Consider the following 23222-nt stretch of genomic DNA (forward strand, 5'->3'; position numbering starts at 1 on the left):
CCGTCACTCTAATGACGTCTTAGTGAGAGTAAAAGAGAAAGATCCCCGCAATTTGCGAATTTCGGTTTTCGCGGTAGGCCCCAGTCCAGTCGGGTCGAAGTCATTTCATTCGGTCCATTCCACAAATCCAATTCATTCATTCATCTATTAACATTTGACAGCCTGACAGGAAAATATACAGTGAAACGTATATAGTGATTATATGCACTTTGATACAGTGTATTTTTTTAGGTATCCTGTATTTATATGTCTAAAAATTGGAAATTCAATTGCTGACAAAAATGTCGTGAATGAAATGTTCAAACGCATGAATGAAAATAATGCTCTTACGCGTTTTGCGATGTCGCATTATATTAATAACTATATTTATTGCTACTGGACTATGTGTTTACTTGTGTCCGCAGTTTAAATTGTATCCGATTGCTCCTGTGACTGTATCTCCTATCACTTCACATCCCAGAACGTCCCGCCATATATCAAAATTGCTGACTGTAGTGTTTCGTCAATTTGAAGACTTCGAAAATGACGTCGCGGACAGTGTGCAGTCTTTCGTATCGGCATTCCCAAACGTGCCAGTGGTTGTGGTTTGCGAGACGGCGCCGTACCCACCTTTTCCATTGTCCGCTAGCAACGAGACCCTTCGGAACGTGAAGGTGGTAACATTAGAGCTTCGGCTCAACGCTGCGCCAAAGGAATTGGATCCTTTGACATATATTCACACTGATTATGTGCTATTTGTACCTGACTCGACGCGCGTCTCGCGGCGAGTGCTGCAGCAAGCGGCCATAACCGCCACGGCACCCTCAGCCCCCGCTGTAGCTATAGGAGTCGCAAACGCACGTCTTATTTGCCAACATATCAAGTGGAATTATGCAGATTGGACTCTTCAGTACAATAAGGATGCATCTGGAAAGATCTGTGATGCAGTTCACGGGCAGCATGCCTTGTTAATTAAGACAGCATATTTGCACACCTTCCCACAGCCTTTTGCATTGCCATTCCCTGAGTCACTCTATTTGCAAATGTCTGCAAAAGATCTGAAGGTGACAAAATTTTGAATATGCATTGAAATTTAGATTCATTTAATCCAGTAAATAATTTAGTCTTTACATCATAATAATAAATAATCATTATTTGTATTACAGGTACAAATTCTTGAAGGAAAGCTAGGTGGAGGCAGAGGAGTATTAAAAAGTCCCTCCGCAAGACAGAAGTCCATACGCCATATGAGGGATGCAAGAGTTGCTCTTTACAAGATGTTAGGAGTCAAAGCTATGATTAGGGAAGATGGGAGGGTGCAGTGGTTTGGATGTAAAAGGGAAACACAAGTAAGAAATGAGCATCAAACAAAAAAAAAAACTGCTAAGTTGCAAGTTCTAATTTTATTACAATATTTTATAAGTGTTTAATATATTAAAAGTACTCTTTCGGTACTTTAGATTAAATAAACTGACAAGCAGCTTTACAGAATTATACAAGGATTTCTTTATTGAGATACATTTTACACTCCAAATTAATAAAATAGGCTATAAATAAACTTAAAACTAATGATAAAAAGTAAACTTAAAATAAGAGTCTTGTAAATAGAAAATGTCCTCAAGTTCGCTACCGATGGGAAGTGTGCCCAGAAGGCTGGCCACATTGCCAAGTTGAATGGCAATGCTTATACATTGAGCGAAATGCTGGCCAGCCTTCTGGTCACCTGTGGTGTCTATGAGGCGCGTCACTAAACTCTTGTATAGCTGACGCGCACTTGGCCCCCACAACCCCAAACATCACAAAAATATAGCTACTGCCAAGGGTGGCGTATTTGCGGCGTTTGAGGTGCTCCGCTGCGGACGCCAAGAGATTTTTTTTTATTTTGAATTCCTAATCTGTTTTAGCGTTGCTTCCCATCAGTGCAAGGCACACCTTCATACATCTTATCCCACCGCAACACGCCGCCGTGTTGCCGGCGCAACATGCGGCGGAGCGCCGCGCACGTGCTGCGAGCGTTAGCTCAGGCGGGCGCACGCTGCTGGCTAGAGACCACGTCGCTGCTGGGCGCCGTCGTGCGGTATGTCAACTTAAACTTCCTGTCCCACTGTAAACTGTACCCAACCTCCAGCATTGACTGCAAACAACAAGTCAGTCGAGAGTCCTTAGAGTCAACAATCTTACGAGAGTCAACAATGCTAGTACAGTAGGTCTAGGTCAGTGCAATCAAAAGTGCAGCAAATCTAAGAAAAACTACATAATAAGATAAAGTAACAGTTTATACAAATATACCTTTGCGCAAGCACTGAGCAAATAAAGCTATAATAATAATAAAGTACGCTCATGTGAGTATCAAAGTAGCACCATATGTACTGTAAAGGTTTCTTTACCTTACCTCTTGTTCCATATGAACACCTACTCTAACCTGGCTTATATTTTACAGCGGGGACCTCTTACCCTGGGCTGAGCACGTGGAGATCGGAATCCACGCGTCCGACGTGCCGCGCGTGCCGTGGCTGCAGCGCGGCGGCGCCGACTCCGAGGGATATGTGTGGGAGCGCGCTACCAAAGGGCACTACTATAGGTGAGATTGAACCTTATATCGATGAGATAAGCCCTATAGTGGCTGCAGCATGCCGAGGGCTACGTGTGAGAGCGCGCCACTAAAGGACACTACGGCTTACGCACGCACTGCGATTAATTTCTTGCGGTTTCAGTCTTGCAAGTGTGTGCACTTATGAAGCATGCCATACGGTACACTTTGTGCGATTCTAAAACCACAATGGTGTGGTTGAACCTTATGTCGGTGGGACAAGCTCTTTTGTAGCTGCAGCGTGGCTCAGATCTCAAGAGCTACGTGTTCCACATTACCACGCGCCACTAGAAGACACTATTACAGGTATGTGATACAACTGACTTCATTACCTTGGGCACATGGAGATTTATATAGGTGTGGGAGTGTGTGACTAAAGGGCACTCCTATGGGTGAGCTTAATGTGATAAGCTCTAACGTGGCAGCGTCGCGGCGCTGACCCTACAGGGTTCAAATGCCAATCGTTAACATTCCATAGCGAACGAAACGCAACTGTCACTGTGATACTAATATACACCGTGGGCCAATTAAACCCGACAGATTTTAACCACGCATTCCTGAGGTCATAAGGAGCAAAAAATGTTATATGAGTTTTGGCCAAATTCACCAAAAAAATTTTTTTTTTTGCCGAAAAAAAAATTCCTTTTGCGTTTCTGCACACGACACGTTATTTATTTTTATACCTTGTGAAAAAAAATCATTACACCGAATAAGTAAAGTTTTTTTTTATTTACAGACGAAAATTGCGAGTTTACTTTAAAACTTTAATATCTGTCAGTAGGTATGTTTAAACCAAGTCACATAGTGGCAGCGTCACAGCTAAAAAGGCGTTTTTGACTAAGTTATAAAAGAAAATTTTTCACAGAAATTGTCATTATCTCTAAAACAAGACCAATTTCAGAAAACATTGTATGAAATTTAGTCTCTTAATGCGGTCAAGAATACACCTTTGAAATCTGTCGGGTTTAATTGGCCCACGGTGTAGAAGAGTGATAGAGAGATGACTACGCTACGCTACAGAGGGTTAAAGATTGGCACATTGGCACCCAGGTGTGTGATACAGTCCAGGTAAGCTTGAACCTTACGTAAATCAAAGGCTTACCATCAGGCGGGTCGTATGCTTGTTTACCACCGTCGACGTATAAAAAAAAGTGACAAGCTGGTGGCCAGAGATTGGTGGTGGTCATGGGTAAAAAGTAGAATCCTGAATTTGTTGGAACTATCTACTATTCTGATATTAACCAGTTCCTCGGTGGAGGAAAATGAGGAAACTGAAGTAATTCGTAAAAAAACAGTGCTTACATCAATTCCTGAGATTACGTTTCCAAAAGCCTGGACTCAAGATGCAACTGGGAAAGAACTGAGAGTATGATGAGAAGGAATATAGTACCAATATTGAACCTAAATTTTGTATATACCTGTTCACAGAGTGGCCTACTCCGCTACCAACAACGTGTACGTGCTAGTGCTCCCATTTGCGGCCAAGAACGGCACCATGTGGCCCGCGGACTGGGTGCTGGCGCATCAGAAGCCCTTCCCGGAGAGGCACTTGCATCCACTTGCACAGGTAGAAATTATTTATTTGGTGGCTAAAATCTCCGCGAGCAATAAATTGTGTTTATGTACAATCGCCTATAAGCAGGGTAGGCGGTTTTAAATCATGAAGCTTTTATAGATTCATAAATAAAACAATCAAATCATTTTGATGTCATCTTTTAGCTGATATCCTGTACTATCATTTAACAATAAAAAAAGTACAGGTCTACCACCTCGTTTTCGAAAAAAAAGATAAAATGTGAAAAAAAGGAAATTTTTGAAAACAATTTTTATCTCGAGTAATTGTGGAAAATCTCTGTGACATTTATGCTTTAAATTTATGCCCTAATTCATGAGCTATCGATTTTTTTTATGTACCATAGGTAAATGGACAGATAATGGTACATTAACCAAGTGCAGTAGTGTTTGGCATCATAAAACTTTGAAAGGGTGCATTTTTAAAATGGTTGAGAAAAAACATAGGTATGGGGGGGTGATTTGTCGATAAAATTCATCGTACTATACGTGGTTAACGGCTCCACTGTACGTGGACAAACACATTTTATACTATTATAATAGTGTTTGTTCGTAGATACAACTTGCTGGCCTGGCGGCGCCGGCGCCCAACGACGCGAGCGCCTTCCTGGACCTCAAGCTCGGCGCCGCGGCCGTCGAGCGCTGCAGCCGGCTCGGACCCAAGCTGCTGTATCCATGAGTGCCAGATTTAATATAGGACCTGGAAATAAGGGCCAGTTGCACTAACCAGACTTGGCAGTCTGATACAAGTCACTCAGAAGTGAACGATGAAAGTTGCCATATCGTCAGGTGGCAAGCAAAATGCACGCCTTGCCCCCAGAAGTTCATAGCCATAGTGAAAAGTGTTAGTACCAAAACTTACTAATTTCTAATTATTAAATTCTATTTAATAATTAAAAATTAGTAAGTTTTGGTTGTCACCTGACGATATTATTACAATAAAATTTTATAACGTTTTCATTTTTAATCGTAAAAGATGGTTTGGTGCAACCGACCCTCAGTAGTTCAGGGATATTGAATATTGGACAAAATATAAATATGGAACGGAACGTACATACTACACAGATAAAGCACAACACGCGTGTAGTTAAAATAGTTTAAACATATGAAATCTGTAATCCTTCTGTATGAGTATGATCTCCATGTCTAGTCACGAATCATAATTTCACGCGACCAAAGATATTAGAAGTAAGTTTTAACAGTATTTATGAATCTACTTGATAATTGTAATGCTTGCCTGGAATGAAATGTGTTTAGATTTTGTCTAGTGTACATTTTGATCTCAAAAGCATTCCATATATTGTAAGAAAAAGATAAAGATGTTTGTGGATTAGGTTGTCATGTTACAAACCAAAAAGTAATATATGGGGCATTTCAGAAAAAATATTCAGCGGTACATACTTAATACAGATTTCTTCAGATTATTAAAGTAGCTACCATACACATGACATCCCCAATAAAGTAAACCTTTTTTCACCTCAGCAGCTCGAACAAGCCTACTTTCGTCACTCCAGGGAGTGAGACAAAGTAGCTTTTTAAATTAGGGAAGGCCATGAATACAGGAATAAACACTTTACTTGATGTTGAATTTTTTTAACCTTTAATATGTTCTCACTACTGAGGTGAAAAGTTGTATGTGTCACACGAGAGCAAAGTTATTTTACATCTCGTGTCATCAACACTCGCAAGAAAAACTAACTTTCTTGTTGCACAAATAACTATTGTCGGGAGCCCTAAATACCTACCTACCTACTTGAAACAATGCTTGTAAGTATCTCAGCACAGATTCCGTACACTTATACGAAGTTTATAATAGTGAGAATGTTTACTAGGGAGATTTTATTGTAAACCGATATTGTATTAATTATTTAGGTGTTTTTAAAAGATAATCTTACCCCTCTCTTTGGAAGTAGGTAAAGTAAGGACGTCCCGCTCGAACAGTGGCATTAACCTCCGGTACCTAAGCGCGGGACAGCAATATAATTATACGCGTGCGATAGAGATAGAAATAAGCAGGTCAATGTAGGAAATTTGTCGTGCTTAGCGTCCTTACTTTAGTAAGTTATTTCCTCTCAGATTCACGAGCACTTTCGATCATCATACGGAGAAAAACTATTCCAAATCGTTCATGCATTGTTCAGTTATTTCAGCTTCCAGCGGTGGCATCATGATTCCATTTTTATCACTTGTCACTATGGCCGTCACTTTCGCTTACATACTTGTTAGAACGTGACAGACATGGTGACAAATGATAAAGAGCCGACCATCTTAACTCTACAGCAAGCTCTAAGATGGACGGCTGTCTATCATTTGTCACCATACCTGTCACGCTCTAACAAATGCGTAAATGCGAAAGTGACGCATGATATGACAAGTGACAAAAACACGACCATGATACCGCTGCTGAAATATGTGTGGAAGATATCACTAGTTTAGCGATAAGACCGCCTATTGATTACCACTCGTTGAGTTGCTCTATTATCTGTATTCGTTTTTTGTATTGAGTTGTGCAAGAAAAAGTATTAAGTATTCTGTTATTGTCATTAGTATGTAGAAGCTGATCCGCCAAAGGAATAGGGAATATTACGCGAAACTCTGCGTAGAGGATGGCGTCCTCTACCACAAACCACAATCCATCACAGTCTGAGCTGAGGGTCTACCGCGAAACAAGAAAATATAAATGTCGTTAACTAACCTCTCTATCACCCTTGCATATTGGAGCGATTAAGAGGCAGATAACTTAATTTCGATTTTCGCGTTTCTCCGTAGGCGCTTTATAAACAAACCGCCTTGTTGCATCAATGTCTAATTTTATTTGTGAAATCTTGTCAAAAAACTGGTTAAGGCACAGTATGTATAAGTTACTCTATGGTTTACGAAAGGCGCTAGTGCTGCTCTCTGGCGGCAGAACATTGCAGTAATACTCCCTATTGAATTGAGGAGGACGGAATAGAGACAAAATTTGATGTAAAAGACCCTGCTCTCTTGCTTGTTAGAGTGCTGATGGTAATTCGAATTTACAAAATCTAAAATAAGTGGCTGATACGGATGGGTTATTCACGTATGTATGTGCGTATTGTAATTGTGCTCGATGATCGGCGATTCTTGACTTGGGTTACCCATTTAAAGTATCTTAATATCCCGTAATGACAACAAGAGCTTAATCCATCCGTATCTTTCTGTTTTAAACATGTAAGTATGTGACTTTTGGAAGCCATTGAAAATGGAATTGTTTTGTCTTTTAGAGTTTAAAAATGACTTATGTAGTCATAGTCTTAGCCCTATTTGTTTTATCTCAGAGTTTTACTAGCAATAAATAAAGAGTCAAAAAATATATTTGAAGTTTTATTTGCAATATAAATATTTTTATAAGTAATAATATCGTAAATAATTTATAAATAAGAGAGTAAACATCTTTAGTCGTCTTCAAATTTCTCATCCACGACTCCCACTTTGTAAGGCGGATCACGAACTAAAGTCAGCAGTTTATCCAACTTCATTATCTGTAAGAAATAAACACGAATATGAAAACAAACAAAAGACAAAAAACTGTAATTACAATTGAAATCAGGTAATATAAATAGTAAGGGCCTGTTTACTTTTACTATTAGCAAATGTAGTAACTGGTAGTAAACAGGCCAGGCAGGATGTTTGGATCGCACTTGGCTCATGGATAAACATGATTTAATATCAAGAAAAAGGAGTAAAAAATGAAAAAAAAAAATGCAGAAAAAATTAGGATTACAAAATATTGTTATCCCTAATTGATAATATCTTACGACAAAAGTTCATTATTGAAACAAATAAGTAGTTGTGTCAATTTGTCATAATAGAAATTTACTGGACTATAATTACGCACATTATAATATGATATAGTAGAATATTATTAAAACATGTCAATATAAATTAATTTTTTGAACAATAATAAAAAAGAAAAATTATCTTACCTGAAGCGTTCTTTGATCAACACCAACTGCTTTCTTAGGCGGCTTGCACATGACTCGCAAATTCGGTGACAGTTTTAATACGTGACAGGTTCCCCTAAAACCATAATACTTTTAAAAATAGAACTAAGAAAAAAACAAAAAAGAGTCAACAATTTTCCTGCCCCCAGAGAGATTTGAACTCTCGACCCCTGGTTTACAAGACCAGTGCTCTAACCCCTGAGCTATGGAGGCGATGCGAGAGCGGGCGAAATATTGGCTTAGAAACTGCGAGTCCGTTTTACAAGCTTAACGTGACGTGTCGTCGCGTCGAAATGGGTCTCCCATTAGATTAGATATAAAGCGAAAAGTATGATAATAGAATTATTTTAATTAATCTCACTATGGAATTGGCCTCATTATAAATATATTGCAAAACATTTTTTGCGCTTAGGTACTGTGAAACTTGGACGGTTTGTGTAAGGATGTCCTGCAATTATTTCATACATTGGTTTAAAACGTGTACATGTATAGTTAACTGTAAACATATTGGCAACACAAGCAAATAATTTTATTTGACTACACAGTACCTACATACCTCTACTAGACCATACCTATCTAGAACTAATTTTCCCATGGCAAAATTATATAATTAAGCACCTATTTATAATATACACTATCGTTTACATTCGTCACATTCAAGTACCTACTTAATTTTACGTACCTACTTACGTACTTACTTACGTACAAAGTACAAAGGTGTAGTGCCAAAAATATGTATGTAAAGTTGATGTCAAAATAATTTTCTAGCTGACTGTACAGTCAGCGTCAGCGTAAATGTAACTAAGCTAGCGAGGATTCAAAATTATATAAACACAGAAAGTAGAACCGCGTGTGCAAGGTAGGTAGGTACCTATTGTGTACGGTGTACCTAGATCCCTTTGAACACCTCATTCGCATAGCCATTTCTGAAACTATAACTAATAAGTTTTATTACTTATTTTATTACTATAACTGTATAATCTGAAGATAGGTATAAATCAATCATACGTGATCAATATCATACTTAGTGTCACCGCAGACAATGACAGGCAGCCGCGAGTTGAAGTCCAGCCGCGTCAATTTTTTCGTCTTCTTCGAGACTACGGCTTGCACGCAAATCGGCCGGTATTTGTTCACGTTCAAGTCAAAAACGTACACCTGAAATTATAATTGCGAATTACGTCACTATTCTAATTAATGTGCGTCGCGCGTAAACATGGAAGTATACCTACCTACTATATAGAACTGTAGCGATATATATAGCTCGGTATATTAAGATATATTTTGGTATATTTCGCATTTGGTATCGCTGGCGTGTGGCGCTTAGCTATAAGTACTATAAGATAACTGTCGGTATCTTACGGTATACTAATTTATATTATCGTTCAGTCTGTGACGGGCTGACGGGGCTTGTCAAATGGTACGTAAAATATCGTAAGATGCCTTCCTATAACATATCTTTTGGCATATTATCGCTCCGTCTGTGACAGGCCTTAGGTAGACGTACTATGAAAATAGGACAATTATGAAGTTATGAAGTCACATTCAGACTGTTCACATTAGTCACGCCAGTCAGTGAAGAGTTTGCTTATACGGACTCTAACTAAGTAGGTATGTACATTAACTGCAGAGATAATTGACCCCCCCCTGCAAACAAATTTCTATGCAGAGGGGTTAGTTATTTCTGTACATTGGACCCGGGTATTTCCTTAAACTACGTCCAAAAGAGAGGTATGGGCGTTATTAATGTCATCTCGCTTTGAGTGGTAGGGCACAGCACATCAGCGGGTGTCATTCCAGATCCAGAGCAGAGCCGAACTGGGGAAGTACCTCCACCTTACAGAAAACCGCAGCCAAATAACACTAGACCCTACTCATAGTGTTGTGTTCCTGCCGGTGAGTAAGGTTGTCAGAGCTCAACGAGGGTGTGCGAGGGTGTGGGTGTCCTCTGGAGTTCCCGGCGTCCATAGGCTACGGAAACTGCTTACCATCAGGCGGGCCGTATGCTTGTTTGCCACCGACGTAGTATTAAAAAAAACATACCTAAAAAAATTAATCAACAAGATTTATTAGGTATTGTAAAGAAAACAACATGAGATTTAATGGATCTCTACGTTGCTTATATACGAAGGCCTTCCCTCTCCCCTACACTTACTTAAGGGACACGCCGTACAAATGAATAAGTATCAACATTTACCCCCTCTACACCTGTAAATTTTAAACGGTGTTTAAAACATTTCTTACCTTATTACTTTCTTCATAAAGGATTCTTATATGGAATCTTTTATTGTGCGTGTGTTTCATAAAGGATTCTTATATGGAATCTTTTATTGTGCGTGTGTTTCAGAAAGGATTCTTATATGGAATCTTTTATTGTGCGTGTGTTTCAGAAAGGATTCTTATATGGAATCTTTTATTGTGCGTGTGTTTCAGAAAGGATTCTTATATGGAATCTTTTATTGTGCGTGTGTTTCAGAAAGGATTCTTATATGGAATCTTTTATTGTGCGTGTGTTACAGAAAGGATCTTTATATGGAATCTTTTATTTTGCGTGTTTCAGAAAGAATTTTTATATGAAATCTTTTATTGTGCGTGTGTTTCAGAAAGGATTTTTCTATGAAATCTTTCATTGTGCGTGCTTCGCCAAAACGAAATTAATTGCTTGCAATTTGAAAATTGAACGGCCGGACGGCAGGCGGTCTTCACATTGATTGTGTGTTGCGGATCCGCACGCCGCTCCGTGAAAGCGGGACACCACTATATATGTGCATAGAGCTATCTCGTGTGGATCCGTATCGTGTGACAACCACGTAAACAATCTCACTTTTCCCTCGGCAGTGCAGGCCGCGAAGACGGTGCTGGAGTAGGGCGCCCACTTCACGTCACCCACGGCGGCGCCCAGCTCGAACATGAACAGAGGCTCACTGTAATAAATATAAATGTATAAAGACTCGGTAGCATATAAAAATATTTGAATGTATTTGAATAATTTAAAAGAGCATTGCATCCCCATATCCTTGCCTTAGACCTTACAATATTAAGATTAGTTCTCGGTATAAGTGTAAATGTTATTTTCTAATAATAAACAGTTTAATTTTTTTACACCTCTGCTTGAGTACCGAAAGGATGAATGAATTTGCGTCCAAATTGATTCTTTTCCATGTCGAAATGACGACATAAAGACGCAGTCGTGCCGTGGAAAGACAAGATGTATTTATGTGGCCGAGGTTGGTGCAATACGTAATAAAAAATCGGCCAAGAGCATGTCGGGCCACGCTCAGTGTAGGGTTCCGTAGTTACTCTTCCGTCAAAATAAGCTAAACTGGAGCTTAAAGTATAGTAAATTGTTAACCAAGGGATGAAACGGTCCCTTTCATGCGAGTTAGACAAATAGGCAAATTTGCATAATCAGTACCTAATTAAAGTAAGTCTTTTTACTATGAAGGGGAAACTTTTTGCGATAACTCAAAAACAGCTAAACTGATCATGTCCGCTATAGTTTTCATTTAATGTCTTTCTTAAGCTCTACTTCCACAATTTTTTTCATATTTTTTGGACCTATGGTTCAAAAGTTAGAGGGGGGGGGGGGGGGGGGGGGGGGGGGGTCATTATTTTTTTCTTTCGGAGCGATTATCTCCGAACATATTTATTTTATAAAAAAATGTTTGTTAAAGACCCCAATTAGTTTTGAAAGACCTTTCCAACGATACCCCACACTGTAATGCTGAAGCAAAAAAAAAAATTTCACCCCACTTTACGTAAAGGGGAGGTACCCTAAAAAAAATATTTTTTAGATTTTATTGTACGACTTTGTCGGCTTTATTGATGTATATATCCATGCCAAATTTCAGCTTTCTAGCACTAACGACCACTGAGAAAAGCCTCGGACAGACAGACAGACAGACGGACTTGGCGAAACTAGTTGACTACGGAACCCTAAAAAGGATAAGTCGCTTCGGTGGATATCAATCAAGTACCTACCTATAAAAAAAACAATATTTGCAAGATAAATATCAAGGTAACATCGTCAAGGGAAAACAAATGCTAAGTAAGGCCTGATTCGTTACGGATTCGCCAAATTCAAAATGATTTTATTCCACTATATACTAACTTTTTTCGTTGGGGTTTCGAGTTTTGACAGCTTTAATGTCACAAGAATATGACGATAGCGATGTTTATTGTTAAATATTTACTAAACACCAAATAAGATGAATCAACGACAACGCCGAGAACTAATCATCACCAAATGGCTAGAAAATACTCAACGCCCGAATCATTATATCGCCAGGGACCTCAAAATGCCAAGAAAAACTGTGGATGATGTGTTAAAACGGTACTTCGAGACCCTGTCTACGGCTCAGAGGCCAAGAACAAGAGAACGTAGTGGTCCTCGTGACCCCGCATTGGAAAAAAAGATTTTAAGGACCATACGTAAGAATCGCACTATGTCCGAACGTGATATCGCAAAAAAAATATCCACTGATCAATCCATGGTTCGACGTGTCAAGCAACGTGCTTCTATGAAGTCTAAAAAAAGCGTAAGATACCAAAAACGTCAGAAAAGCAAAAAGCAACAATTAAAACTAGGTCTCGAAAACTGTACGACTTTTTGGGCTCAAAAAACTTTCATATAATTCTTGACGATGAAACCTATGTAAAAGCCGATTTTTCAACACTTCCGGGTGACCAATACTATACAATAGCTGACGGAGAAATTCTTCCTGACTCGGAAACCACAATTGGAATCGAAAAATTTGGATCAAAATATTTAGTTTGGCAATCTATCTGCCCCTGTGGTGATCGTAGCCGTGCTTACGTAGCAAGGGGTACCATCAACAAGGAAGTCTACATAAATGAGTGTTTGAAGAAGCGGCTTTTGCCTTTTATGCAAAAACACAATATGTTGACATTATTTTGGCCCGATCTGGCAACAGCTCATTACGCAAAAGATACGATAAAGTTCCTTGAACGTAATAATATTAAATCGTACCAAAAAACATGAACCCTCCAAATGTTCCACAGTGCCGTCCAATTGAGAGATATTGGGCTTTAGTTAAAGGAATCTTACGAAAATCAGGCAAAACAGCAAGCGACCACAAGGATTTCCTTAAAAAATGGAATTGGGCATGTAAACAAGTGTCTAAAGACACTGTCGCACGGTTGATGGAGGGCATCAGACAGAAACTACGAAATGAGTGGAATAAAAAAAAGAATCCCTGAAAAAATCAATAAATGTCAAATTTTAAATATCATTTTATGTAATCACCCATAATTAAACACAATATAGTGACTAATTTTATTAAAATTGCGTTTTAAATTTGGCGAATCCGTAACGAATCAGGCCTTATTTACGCGTACCTAACGTGCGTTCAGTTCAGTTCAGTTATGTACAGTCACGTCTGAAAATATCGATACGAAAAAAGTGCCAAAATATGTATAGGTACACTACCTTAACATATGGGCTATGGAAGGTAGAGTTAAGGAACGCAATCTCCATAGGCAGAACTTATGCAAAAGTGTCCAGTGGTCAGCTATAAATAATAGTTCCAAATCTCTCCAGAATAGCGCTAGAGTAGCTAAGAACCTAGGCCTACGGTCACGGAGTGAAGTGCGCTGTCTATGATTTGATTTTCTTATCAAGTATTCTAGGTATTGTAGCGCCACCTATTTAAGGTTTTTTGATGACACTTTTTGGTATATGGAGATTCCATTCCTTATCTCCACATTCCGTAATATGGGCAATAAACTCAGATTCAATATTTTCAGACGTGACCGTATATGTAATGTGTAGGTAATGCAATGCGAAAAGCTAAACAGCATTGAATAGCGGCCTTTGGCTGGGTGAGGTCACCTGCATTTATAATTTATTCTTTCCATAAAATACTTACTCTCTTCCATCTTCCCATATCTTTACCCTCCAGTCGCCAGAGCAGGATGCGTAAATACTGTTATTAAAGTAGTTGTAGTTGATTCGGTACACCGGCATGTGGTGGGCCTGAAAGAAAAATACTAGTGGGTTCAGTTCTTATAAGGATAGAGTAACAGTGAATATATTAAGAGCTTCTCACAGGTTTCTTATAGTTTAATATATAGGTAACAATACCTGGACAGAGCGCACGTAGTTACGATTGTACTTCAAGGAACAAGTATGGATCATGCCATCTTCCGTGCCCACCATAAAGATCTCGGCCTTCTCGGGGTGGAAGCAGATACAGCTGCCGCAACCTTAAAATTTTGCGGTGCACAATTTATATAAAAATGTTATTGGCCTAATACTATGTAAAAATACCTATGTAAATTGTATATCTACGGCTGTTGTTGTCCTGAATACCAATAAAATCTAAATTAAACTAGACATCTTAATACCGCTCGCGTCCAATGTTCCCTGTGACAGTTCCTTCAAGTTTCTTTTGGTTGTGCTTAATTTAAAAAATAATTGATGTTTTTACCTACATTTTACGCGACAGCTACTCCAAATAAAAGTGAACTTTCATAGGGACCATGAGTCACCGCGAAAAAGACCTTGTCTATGCTCTAGACAATAGAAGGTGCCCAATATGCTCGGAGAGTTAACGATCATTCAACATCAGGAGGGTTATCTATGCAGGAATTATTTTATTAAATAGGTAAAATTAATTGTAATTATACCTATTTAATAAAATAATTCCTAATCAAACATTTCTTGACCTATGTTCGCAAACGAAGTCTATTAGAAATACTGACAATGCACCCTACACTAGCGTCTCCCAAGCGTCGGCGTCTCAACTCTATGGCTGCTGCTCGACGCAGCGTTGGCGCAACTGAGCAGCGACGCGGCGACGCCATTTTCTATAGCGCTGACTAGATGCCGACGATCAAAAGATTTTTTCCTTATTATTTTTTTCCTAATTTTTCATGCACCAACATACACAAATGTCTCTGTTTGATCCAATGGTTGACTGGTAGAGAATGCCTTTTGGCATTAAGTTCGCCATTTGTACATTTTTATTTATGTGTGAAATAAAGTATAAATAAATAAAAAACGCTAGTGTGGGGTGGCTCTTAAATGTAGTTACTGTTAACGGTGAGCATGGTTCCGTCGGGCCCAGGGATGGGAGGCACAGGCGACTGCAACGTGATGATGGTTGTGGCCTGCAGCTCGCCCGGCATCACCGCCCATTGCACCACGCGGCCGTCGCCAGAGATAGAGAAGAAGGAGGCCTCGCCGTCGAGCAGGCGGGGACCCCAGCGGATCTGATGAAATATAGTAGAATCATCATCATCAGACTAAGATTGCGGTGTATGTCGGTAACAAATATGATATTCATAATGTTTGAAAGGTCCCTGCTTTATTCGTAAGTTCAAAAAAATAGGTAAACCTCCTGTCTAGAAGTACCGCTTTTGGTTTATGTTGAGTTCCTTCCTGTACTTTACATTTGGTTTGTGTTAATGAGTCCCATACGTAGCGTTTCATTTACCTAGTAATTGAGCTGAAAGATAGATAGTAGAACTCTTCAGTGGCTAAGGACACCTCTGAAGTTTGGACTTATTTAGTTTGGAGTAAGTCAGTAACAAATAAATAGAATAAGAAACCAATTTGTAATTGAAGTAAAAAAATTATGTTTGTCCAATTTACCTCCCATACAATACTGCTGTGTTTATCTCTGACGGAATCCGATTTGTACTGGTAAGAAGACTCCAATGTTAGTTGTGCATTGTAAACGCACACATTACCGTCGTAGCGGCCTGTCACACAAGAAAACTGTAAGAATCACACGCACATTACGACATTACAACCTGGTGTCTTGTACAGTGCTCCTTTATTTTGGATAATGGACGGAAGTTAACTTTTATATTTTTGGTGCGCGACACTTTACGCATCTCCTGTTCTTGATCAGTTTCAAATCTAGAGCTATGTTTAACGAGATCCGTGAGTAATATAAGCATATATAAACTAGGCACCGTAAGGGTACCGAGTTTTTGAAAATTGTCTTTTGTGGGATGCGAAACATGATTCTAATAGCTCTTTTTAGGGTTCCGTAGTCAACTAGGAACCCTTATAGTTTCGCCATGTCCGTCTGTCTGTCTGTCTGTCTGTCTGTCTGTCTGTCTGTCTGTCTGTCTGTCTGTCCGAGGCTTTGCTCCGTGGTCGTTAGTGCTAGAAAGCTGAAATTTGGCATGGATATATAAATCAATAAAACCGAGAAAGTCGTACAATAAAATGTAAAAAAATATTTTTTTAGGGTACCTCCCCTACACGTAAAGTGGGGGTGAAATTTTTTTTTCGCTTCAACCCTAGAGTGTGGGGTATCGTTGGAAAGGTCTTTCAAAACTAATAGGGGTTTTCAAGAAACATTTTTTGATAAAGTGAATATATTTGGAGATAATCGCTCCGAAAGAAAAAAAAATTGTGTCCCCCCCCCTCTAACTTTTGAACCATAGGTCCAAAAAATATGAAAAAAATCGTGGAAGTAGAGCTTAAGAAAGACATTAAATGAAAACTATAGCGGACATGATCAGTTTAGCTGTTTTTGAGTTATCGCAAAAAGTTTTCCCTTCATAGTAAAAGACTTACTTTAATTAGGTACTGATTATGCAAATTTGCCTATTTGTTTAACTCGGGTGAAAGGTACCGTTTCATCCCTTGGTTAACAATTTACTATACTTTAAGCTCCAGTTTAGCTTATTGTGACGGAAGAGTAACTACGGAACCCTACACTGAGCGTGGCCCGACATGCTCTTGGCCGGTTTTTTAATAGCTCTATTGATGTTATACTGGCAGCTGTTTCCCCATAGCATAATACTGTATCTCAATTTAGCCTCTATTAGCGCATAATAAACTATTTTAAGACGGTCTATATCAATTTAATCTCTGAGGGTTCTCAGAGCATAGCATGCTGTAATAAGGCTTAATTTATAGTTTAATATATTGTAATATGTAAGTGCTTTGGTCTAGTACTGTAAACTTGCATATATTGTTCAATAAATAAATAAATTACGATATTGTGTCTGTCTAAAAAATAAATACTGACGTTAGGTGAAGAATATACTAAATTTTATTTCTAGTTTTGTTTCGATCACTTACCAACACAAATAAGGTAAGGAGTCTCATGGTAGACATCAAGGCATATGAGTGGGGACTCCGTGATAACGGCGTACTCGGGAAATGCAGGGTTCTTGATGCTGTACAGGCAGAGGCAACCCTCCTTTTGTTGGTTGGTAAAATCCACTGGAAGAAGAGAACGTGATTAATAGAAGAAGATTAAGAAAAAGTAGGTAACTATACTCTTTGTGTTACTTTAATCAGATATTCCACTCCACTATGGCAGAAGTAATTCCTAACTAATCGTCTGGTTCCAACAGTCCAACTAGTCCGTCTATTTCCACAACAAATCAAATCTTCTTGTTCTCACACAACATTGCGAACTTGCGCGAGCCAATGATGTCTTGTTCTTATAACTTGATCAATCCAGAGAAGCTTTACATAATGAGTTACTTACATGATCCATAAGCGACAGCGAACAAATCCTGATAGTGCGGGTTCCAAGCGACATCACAGACTGCATGGCTGCGCATAGGTTCGTACTGGAACTTCCAAAGTGGCAACAGAGAGCCCATGCCTTCACGGAAGTCATCCGACGGGTCGTCCCAATAGCGGTAGTCTTGAGCTGAGGACAATACCATTAGGTAAGTACAGACAGATTTGAGACAGATATACGGAGCGTAACGAATGCTGAAATTGCTGAACCAAAATGAGGATAGTTAGAATGCAGTTGGATATAAGTACAAGTTGTAACAAAAATAGTGGGAGATCGGGCTAAGGGCATATTTTGTTATCTTATTGTGATTAGGAAAAAGTAGAAAAAAAACGGCCAAGTGCGAGTCGGACTCGCCCAACGAGGGTTCCGTACTTCTTAGTATTTGTTGTTATAGAAATACATCATCTGTGAAAATTTCAACTGTCTAGCTATCACGGTTCATGAGATACAGCCTGGTGACAGACGGATGGACGGACGGTGGGACGGACAGCGGAGTCTTAGTAATAGGGTTCCGTTTTACCCTTTGGGTACGGAACCCTAAAAAATGATTTAGTGCCGAAAACATTTTGGCCTTTGTACGAAGGGTTTGCAGACTTTGACGGCCTGCCCAGTAGAAAAAAAAAAACAATTATATCCCTCTTAAAACAATTCTACTTTTTCCTAATCAGATCATGATACCGAGTATTAAACAGATCCTCATTAATTTTGTTACCTACAACTTGTATTTATTAAAGTTTCTAATGAGCGGTTTCTAGAAGAAAATCGACAATGTTGGTTAACATTGTCCTTTGGTAACCTTTCGCATGCCGCTGTCAAAATGTTTATTTTTTATTTTTATGAGATAGGAGACAAACGAGCAGACAAATCATCTAGTGGGAAGCGCCCGTCCGGTGAGAAGCGGACACCCGCAACACCAGAGAGGTTGTAAATGCGTTACCTGCCGGCCTTCATGTGTTCGGGTCTCTGGGAACCTTACTACAGAGTACTTAAGTAGCAATGTTATTATGGCTGTGGTCTTCTGTATGGTGGATGTACTCCGTACTCCCCCAGTAGGGTTCTTTTAAACAGTTAACCTTGTAAGATCAAACGGTTTGGAAAAGATACGGGACCATGTCTAATCTCTTGATGGTGGAAGCTGTGTGGCAAAAATGCTGCAGTCGCCTTACCAATATCGTCATAGATGTTTTGATTGACCAGCCGCTCGAGCACGGCCCAAGCTTCGCGAACGCGCGTGGCGAGTTGTTCGTCGTGAATCTGTTGCGCGGACTTCGCATGCTTGGCCGCTTTCTTGCGCAACTGGACGTACAATTATTGAATTAACTTGTATCCCATTTAAAACACTTTTATTAACGAGCTTTGATTTGCACTTGACTAGGGTTTCTTGATCTATTTGACTTCGGTGAAAGAGATGTAAGTAAATATAAAATAATGAGAACTTTAGCTACGTGGCTCATCATTTTTGTAAATTATGCTATTTATCATAGATAATTATTATATTAGTTTTATGCGTCTAACAGCTTTACTGCTATCATTTAACGTTAGAAAGCAAAATTGGACTCAGCTGACCGCTGTCACAGGCACGAAGCTATACAATGAAAGCAGCAAACTTATTAATAAAGGCATTTTTGTAGAAAGTATTTAATATACGCCATCCAGTAATGCCACTGAGAATGCCGCTTTTATTTTTAATTTCAGAAGTACCTACACATAAGTATAGTGAATTAAAATAATAATGCTCATAAGCGACACTCTGGTGGAATGCCTCTAACTTGAGGCTCAAAAGGCATGTCATTTATTTAATAGTGCTTGGTCATCGACATTCAATCAAATAATGAAATGCGTCAAAAGCGACGTAAACATTTGGCTGTAGTTGGTATGTTTGACGTACCTAGTCAGTACCCCTGCTGTTGAATGCTGGCGTGCTAAGCTAATAGTTTTGCTGACTGTACATACTTAAGCTGTTATTATGCTATGCTATGAAATCGAATAGGAGACATTATAATTCTTTACCTATGTTTAATTTCAATTCCGAAGCCTAAAAGCACTTTTTGTTTATTTATTAGGCCATAGAGAAATAAGTAAGCGTAGAGTGCTCACTTCATAGATCAGTTTTCTTACCAAAACGCTTATTTTTTTCCGCTTATTTTTAGCGTCAAGTAGCGTATTTATGAGCACCGCTACTTGACACTAGATGTCACGAGTGTCATGACAAACGAAAATTTTATTGCTCAACAATTTTCAACTAATATTAACAAGCAGAAGGGGTAAAAATAGAGTTCCGGTTAGTTAGCTGAAAATTGTTGAGCATTCAACTTTTCGTTTGTCGCGACATTTATTGTCAAGTAGCACTGCTGATAATCTACTAGGTACTTGACGCTAGATGTCGACTATGAAAATAAGAAGCGTTTTGGAGTGAGCACTCTATGCTTAACAAGTAAGCTATGGTTACGCTATCTATTGAATCATGCGATAGATAATATCTTTATTTAATCGTTTCTTTTGTACATACGTTAGTTAGCATGCCTATATAATATATTTATACCTAATTCTATGTTTGTCGTGAAACCATTAAAGATGTAATTCATAAAAGATGTAAACCGCAAATCAAAACGAGCTAAAAAAAGATTATATTACCAACCATCGGAACATCGAATGTCAAATGCAAATCATCGAGTTCATTGAACAAACAGCTTACTGTAAGTATCTACCTAGTACCTAGATGCCTAGTCTGTACATCCCTAGTGAAGCCATTTCGAGTACGACATTATGTCGCCCTCGTGTCATCGTATCCGAACGGCCCTCGCAGTAGTCAAGGTCGAGTTGGCTTGTGTACACCTCCCGGTTATAAATTAAAAAATACAAGAAAGATGGTTGTTTGTGCGGTGAATGGGTGTCACAACACATCAGTGAATAAAAACAAACCGCCTGATATAACATTTCACGCGTAAGTATCCAGTTTAATGTGATATTTTTACGTAATTGTAAATACAAAAATCCAAATTTTCGTCAGCCGCCATTACTTATAAATGTTGCCAGGTGATATGAATCTTTTTTCCTCGAAATGAGGCATGACGATTACATTGATAAAATAAAATTAATATGCTTACTTTACGTTCCTTGTATGACTATAGAAAATATTCTTTTATAGTTTTTCATTCTTTTATTTCAAATTATGTTTTGTCTTTTATAAAATTACAGTTTAAATTCATATTTTTATTTTGTGTGATATTCGTTTTAGATTTCCGACTGATCCGCTTCTGTCTGCGAGATGGACGGAAAAAATTAGATTAAATTGGAACGATGCAATATGGAAACCGACTAAACATAGTCGAATATGCTCTCGCCATTTTGATGAGCAAGAAAAGTAAATTGTATTTGTGGAACACAGGTGTTACAGTTAAGGTCTGTAAAAACGAAACGCAACTGTCACTGTCGCACTTATATGGAAGACTGATAGAGAGACGAGAGACACAAAGCGTTTCGTTGTCGAAGCAATAGCGATTGCAACCTTGGCTAGGCCGGCAGGTACAATTACTAGTACTGACGATAAATAGTTATTTGTTTTACAAGAGGGAAAGTTGTTGTTTAACCGCTCGTGCTAATTAGCAATATTATCGAGCTAAGTAGATAAAGATCCCAAAATTTCTAAAAATGGAATCTTGAGCGTTGCGAGGGTTTCAAGTTACGAGAGTTAAACAAATTTTGCCCCAAGTGAAACACAAAACTTTTCACCACACCAACCCGAAGAACATATTAAATGTAAGATATCAAATAAAATCAAACCAAATCGAATCCAAATGATCGTCATTAAATATTTATCATTTAAAATCATTATTCCAAAGTCAATTCTACCAGCTATTATCTGTGCACATTTGTAAAATAAAAAAATAAACGTTTTTTATTTAAACATTATTTCACAAAGTACAGAAATGCAAAGTCCTTAAAAGAAACCTTGAAAGCTTTTGCTATAAATTTAATATCTACTTACATACACACTCCCAAATGATTGATAGCCATGTATAAGGATGTGGTTAAAATCCATCTACTTTAAGGGGAATAAATGAACTCTGGCAACCCGTTTTTGTATATATGTGTGTGTCGCTGAGCGTAAGACACGAGCGTCGCACGCACACATCGATCGTGTTTCGGCTTCAATTTTGGCAGATTAGCCTTATGAGGACTAACTGTCTATGTGTGATAGGTCAGTGCCTAGTACCTACTTAGAGTAGTTGGACTAAGTACATTCACTGAATCACAATTAAGTAAAACCAGGTCAGAACTAGCGATGGGCAATTTCTGAAACATTTCACATATTTCCTTAACGGTGACATATTTCAACTGTTGAAAATTACATAATTGACAGGAAATATTTCTGATAGAAATGTTACCGTATAAATTTCACTTAAATTTCATGCGGCCTTTCTGATACTCCTGACGTCAGTAGGACGGATTGTGATCTGAAAATTCGACAATATGTGACAGTAGATGCGTGACTAAGGGGTAATCGTACCCGGTAGTTATACGATGGACGGAAGTTCAAAACCACGTTAGGTACGAGTACGCTGCGCCTTTTTTCCTTTTTTTTTTCTTTCTAACATTTCTGGTATTTGTTTTGTTTCGTATGTGTATATTCAACATATTCCATTTTAATCTCTCATACATGAAATTTCATTTTACTTTCTCTTATTCGTTACCCTAATACACCATAATTTTCGTAATGTTTTTATTGAGCATTATAGACTTCGCTTGACGTTTCATTTTATTTGACATGCTGTTAATTCCGATAAAAATAATTGTGAACAGTTTTGAACTCGGCAAACTTTTGAGAAGAAAATCACTTTTTTATAATCGAGCGATAGGGAGCCAAACAGATGAACGAACAAAAAAAACCGGTTCAAGGTCGGTTTTCTGAAATTAGAATTTTTCTGGTAAGTTGAATAGCGCAATTATAGTTAGTGTCATCCACGATTGCTGTCGCTGATTTGTCAAGCCTAACATGACATTACGAGTCAAGGCACGCGTCTTCGTGAATGACAAGATCTATGCAATACAATAAATACAATACAATACAATATACGCCTTCAAAGTGCCGCATGCGGTTCGTAAGTAACAGAGGTCGCCTACCTACCGCGAAATCCGAAATTCGCACAATAGATATCGCGGCAAACAAAAAGTCTAATGCTCAACGATTTACCGCTAACCAGATTAACCAGAGTAACCGGAACTCTATTTTCAACTCCTACGCTTACTCTGGTTATAATATTTGCTGAAAATCGTTGAGCATTAGACTTTTTGTTTGCCGCGATATCAATTGTCGATTAGCAGTACTGAGAGTTCCGCTACTTGACGCTAGATGTAGACTACGAAAATAATAGTATGTTTGGTAACAAAACCGTTGTATGGAGTGAGCACTCTTGGTCTTCTTAATTATCTTTGGAATGACAGAAAAAAATGCCTGCAATTTAGGAACTTCGATTTTCGCGGTTATAGCCCAGTTTGGCAATCCCAGGGTTAGGTAATAATGTATGACATAAAGCTGTAGTTCAAATGTAGTGCTGCACATGTAGGTAGTACTAAAGTATTCGACATTATACTTTA

General features: G+C 38.6%; 2 protein-coding genes, 1 long non-coding RNA gene and 1 other non-coding gene across 6 annotated transcripts in view; 1 reads left to right on the forward strand and 3 right to left on the reverse strand.

The window, feature by feature from the left end:
* LOC133527982 (ribitol 5-phosphate transferase FKRP) lies at nucleotides 1-7475 on the forward strand. The gene is made up of 6 exons (XM_061865210.1): nucleotides 1-1043; nucleotides 1146-1328; nucleotides 1884-2056; nucleotides 2420-2560; nucleotides 3998-4136; nucleotides 4698-7475. Exons 1-6 carry the CDS (start codon nucleotides 312-314, stop codon nucleotides 4818-4820), a joined length of 1491 nt encoding a protein of 496 aa, XP_061721194.1. The 5' UTR covers nucleotides 1-311; the 3' UTR covers nucleotides 4821-7475.
* The window catches only part of LOC133527413 (uncharacterized), a 152706-nt gene that overhangs the window by 38760 nt on the left and 90724 nt on the right, over nucleotides 1-23222 (reverse strand). The window lies entirely within an intron of this gene.
* The window catches only part of LOC133527981 (dynein intermediate chain 2, ciliary), a 25356-nt gene continuing 9607 nt past the window's right edge, over nucleotides 7474-23222 (reverse strand). For all 3 annotated transcript variants that reach the window (XM_061865207.1, XM_061865209.1, XM_061865208.1), the window contains 11 exons: nucleotides 18791-18920; nucleotides 17586-17753; nucleotides 17171-17314; nucleotides 15722-15831; nucleotides 15162-15339; nucleotides 14210-14331; nucleotides 13995-14101; nucleotides 10931-11030; nucleotides 9131-9264; nucleotides 8089-8182; nucleotides 7474-7644 (listed from right to left, as the gene is read on the reverse strand). In XM_061865207.1, the coding sequence (XP_061721191.1) occupies nucleotides 7558-7644; nucleotides 8089-8182; nucleotides 9131-9264; nucleotides 10931-11030; nucleotides 13995-14101; nucleotides 14210-14331; nucleotides 15162-15339; nucleotides 15722-15831; nucleotides 17171-17314; nucleotides 17586-17753; nucleotides 18791-18920 (1374 nt within the window). In that variant the 3' untranslated portion in view covers nucleotides 7474-7557. The remainder of the gene's footprint in view (nucleotides 7645-8088; nucleotides 8183-9130; nucleotides 9265-10930; nucleotides 11031-13994; nucleotides 14102-14209; nucleotides 14332-15161; nucleotides 15340-15721; nucleotides 15832-17170; nucleotides 17315-17585; nucleotides 17754-18790; nucleotides 18921-23222) is intronic.
* On the reverse strand, nucleotides 8247-8319 carry Trnat-ugu (transfer RNA threonine (anticodon UGU)). The gene has a single exon. It is a non-coding gene; the product is annotated as a tRNA-Thr (tRNA).

The sequence above is a fragment of the Cydia pomonella genome, chromosome 18 (genome assembly GCF_033807575.1).
Source record: "Cydia pomonella isolate Wapato2018A chromosome 18, ilCydPomo1, whole genome shotgun sequence".
NCBI lineage: Eukaryota > Metazoa > Arthropoda > Insecta > Lepidoptera > Tortricidae > Cydia > Cydia pomonella.

Coding starts and splice junctions, on each gene's coding strand:
- LOC133527982 (XM_061865210.1), top strand. CDS start 312: ATGAAAATAATGCTCTTACGCGTTTTGCGATGTCGCATTATATTAATA. Junction 1,329..1,883: donor GATGTAAAAGGGAAACACAA/GTAAGAAATGAG, acceptor AATCTGTTTTAG/CGTTGCTTCCCATCAGTGCA. Junction 2,057..2,419: donor CTGCTGGGCGCCGTCGTGCG/GTATGTCAACTT, acceptor TATATTTTACAG/CGGGGACCTCTTACCCTGGG.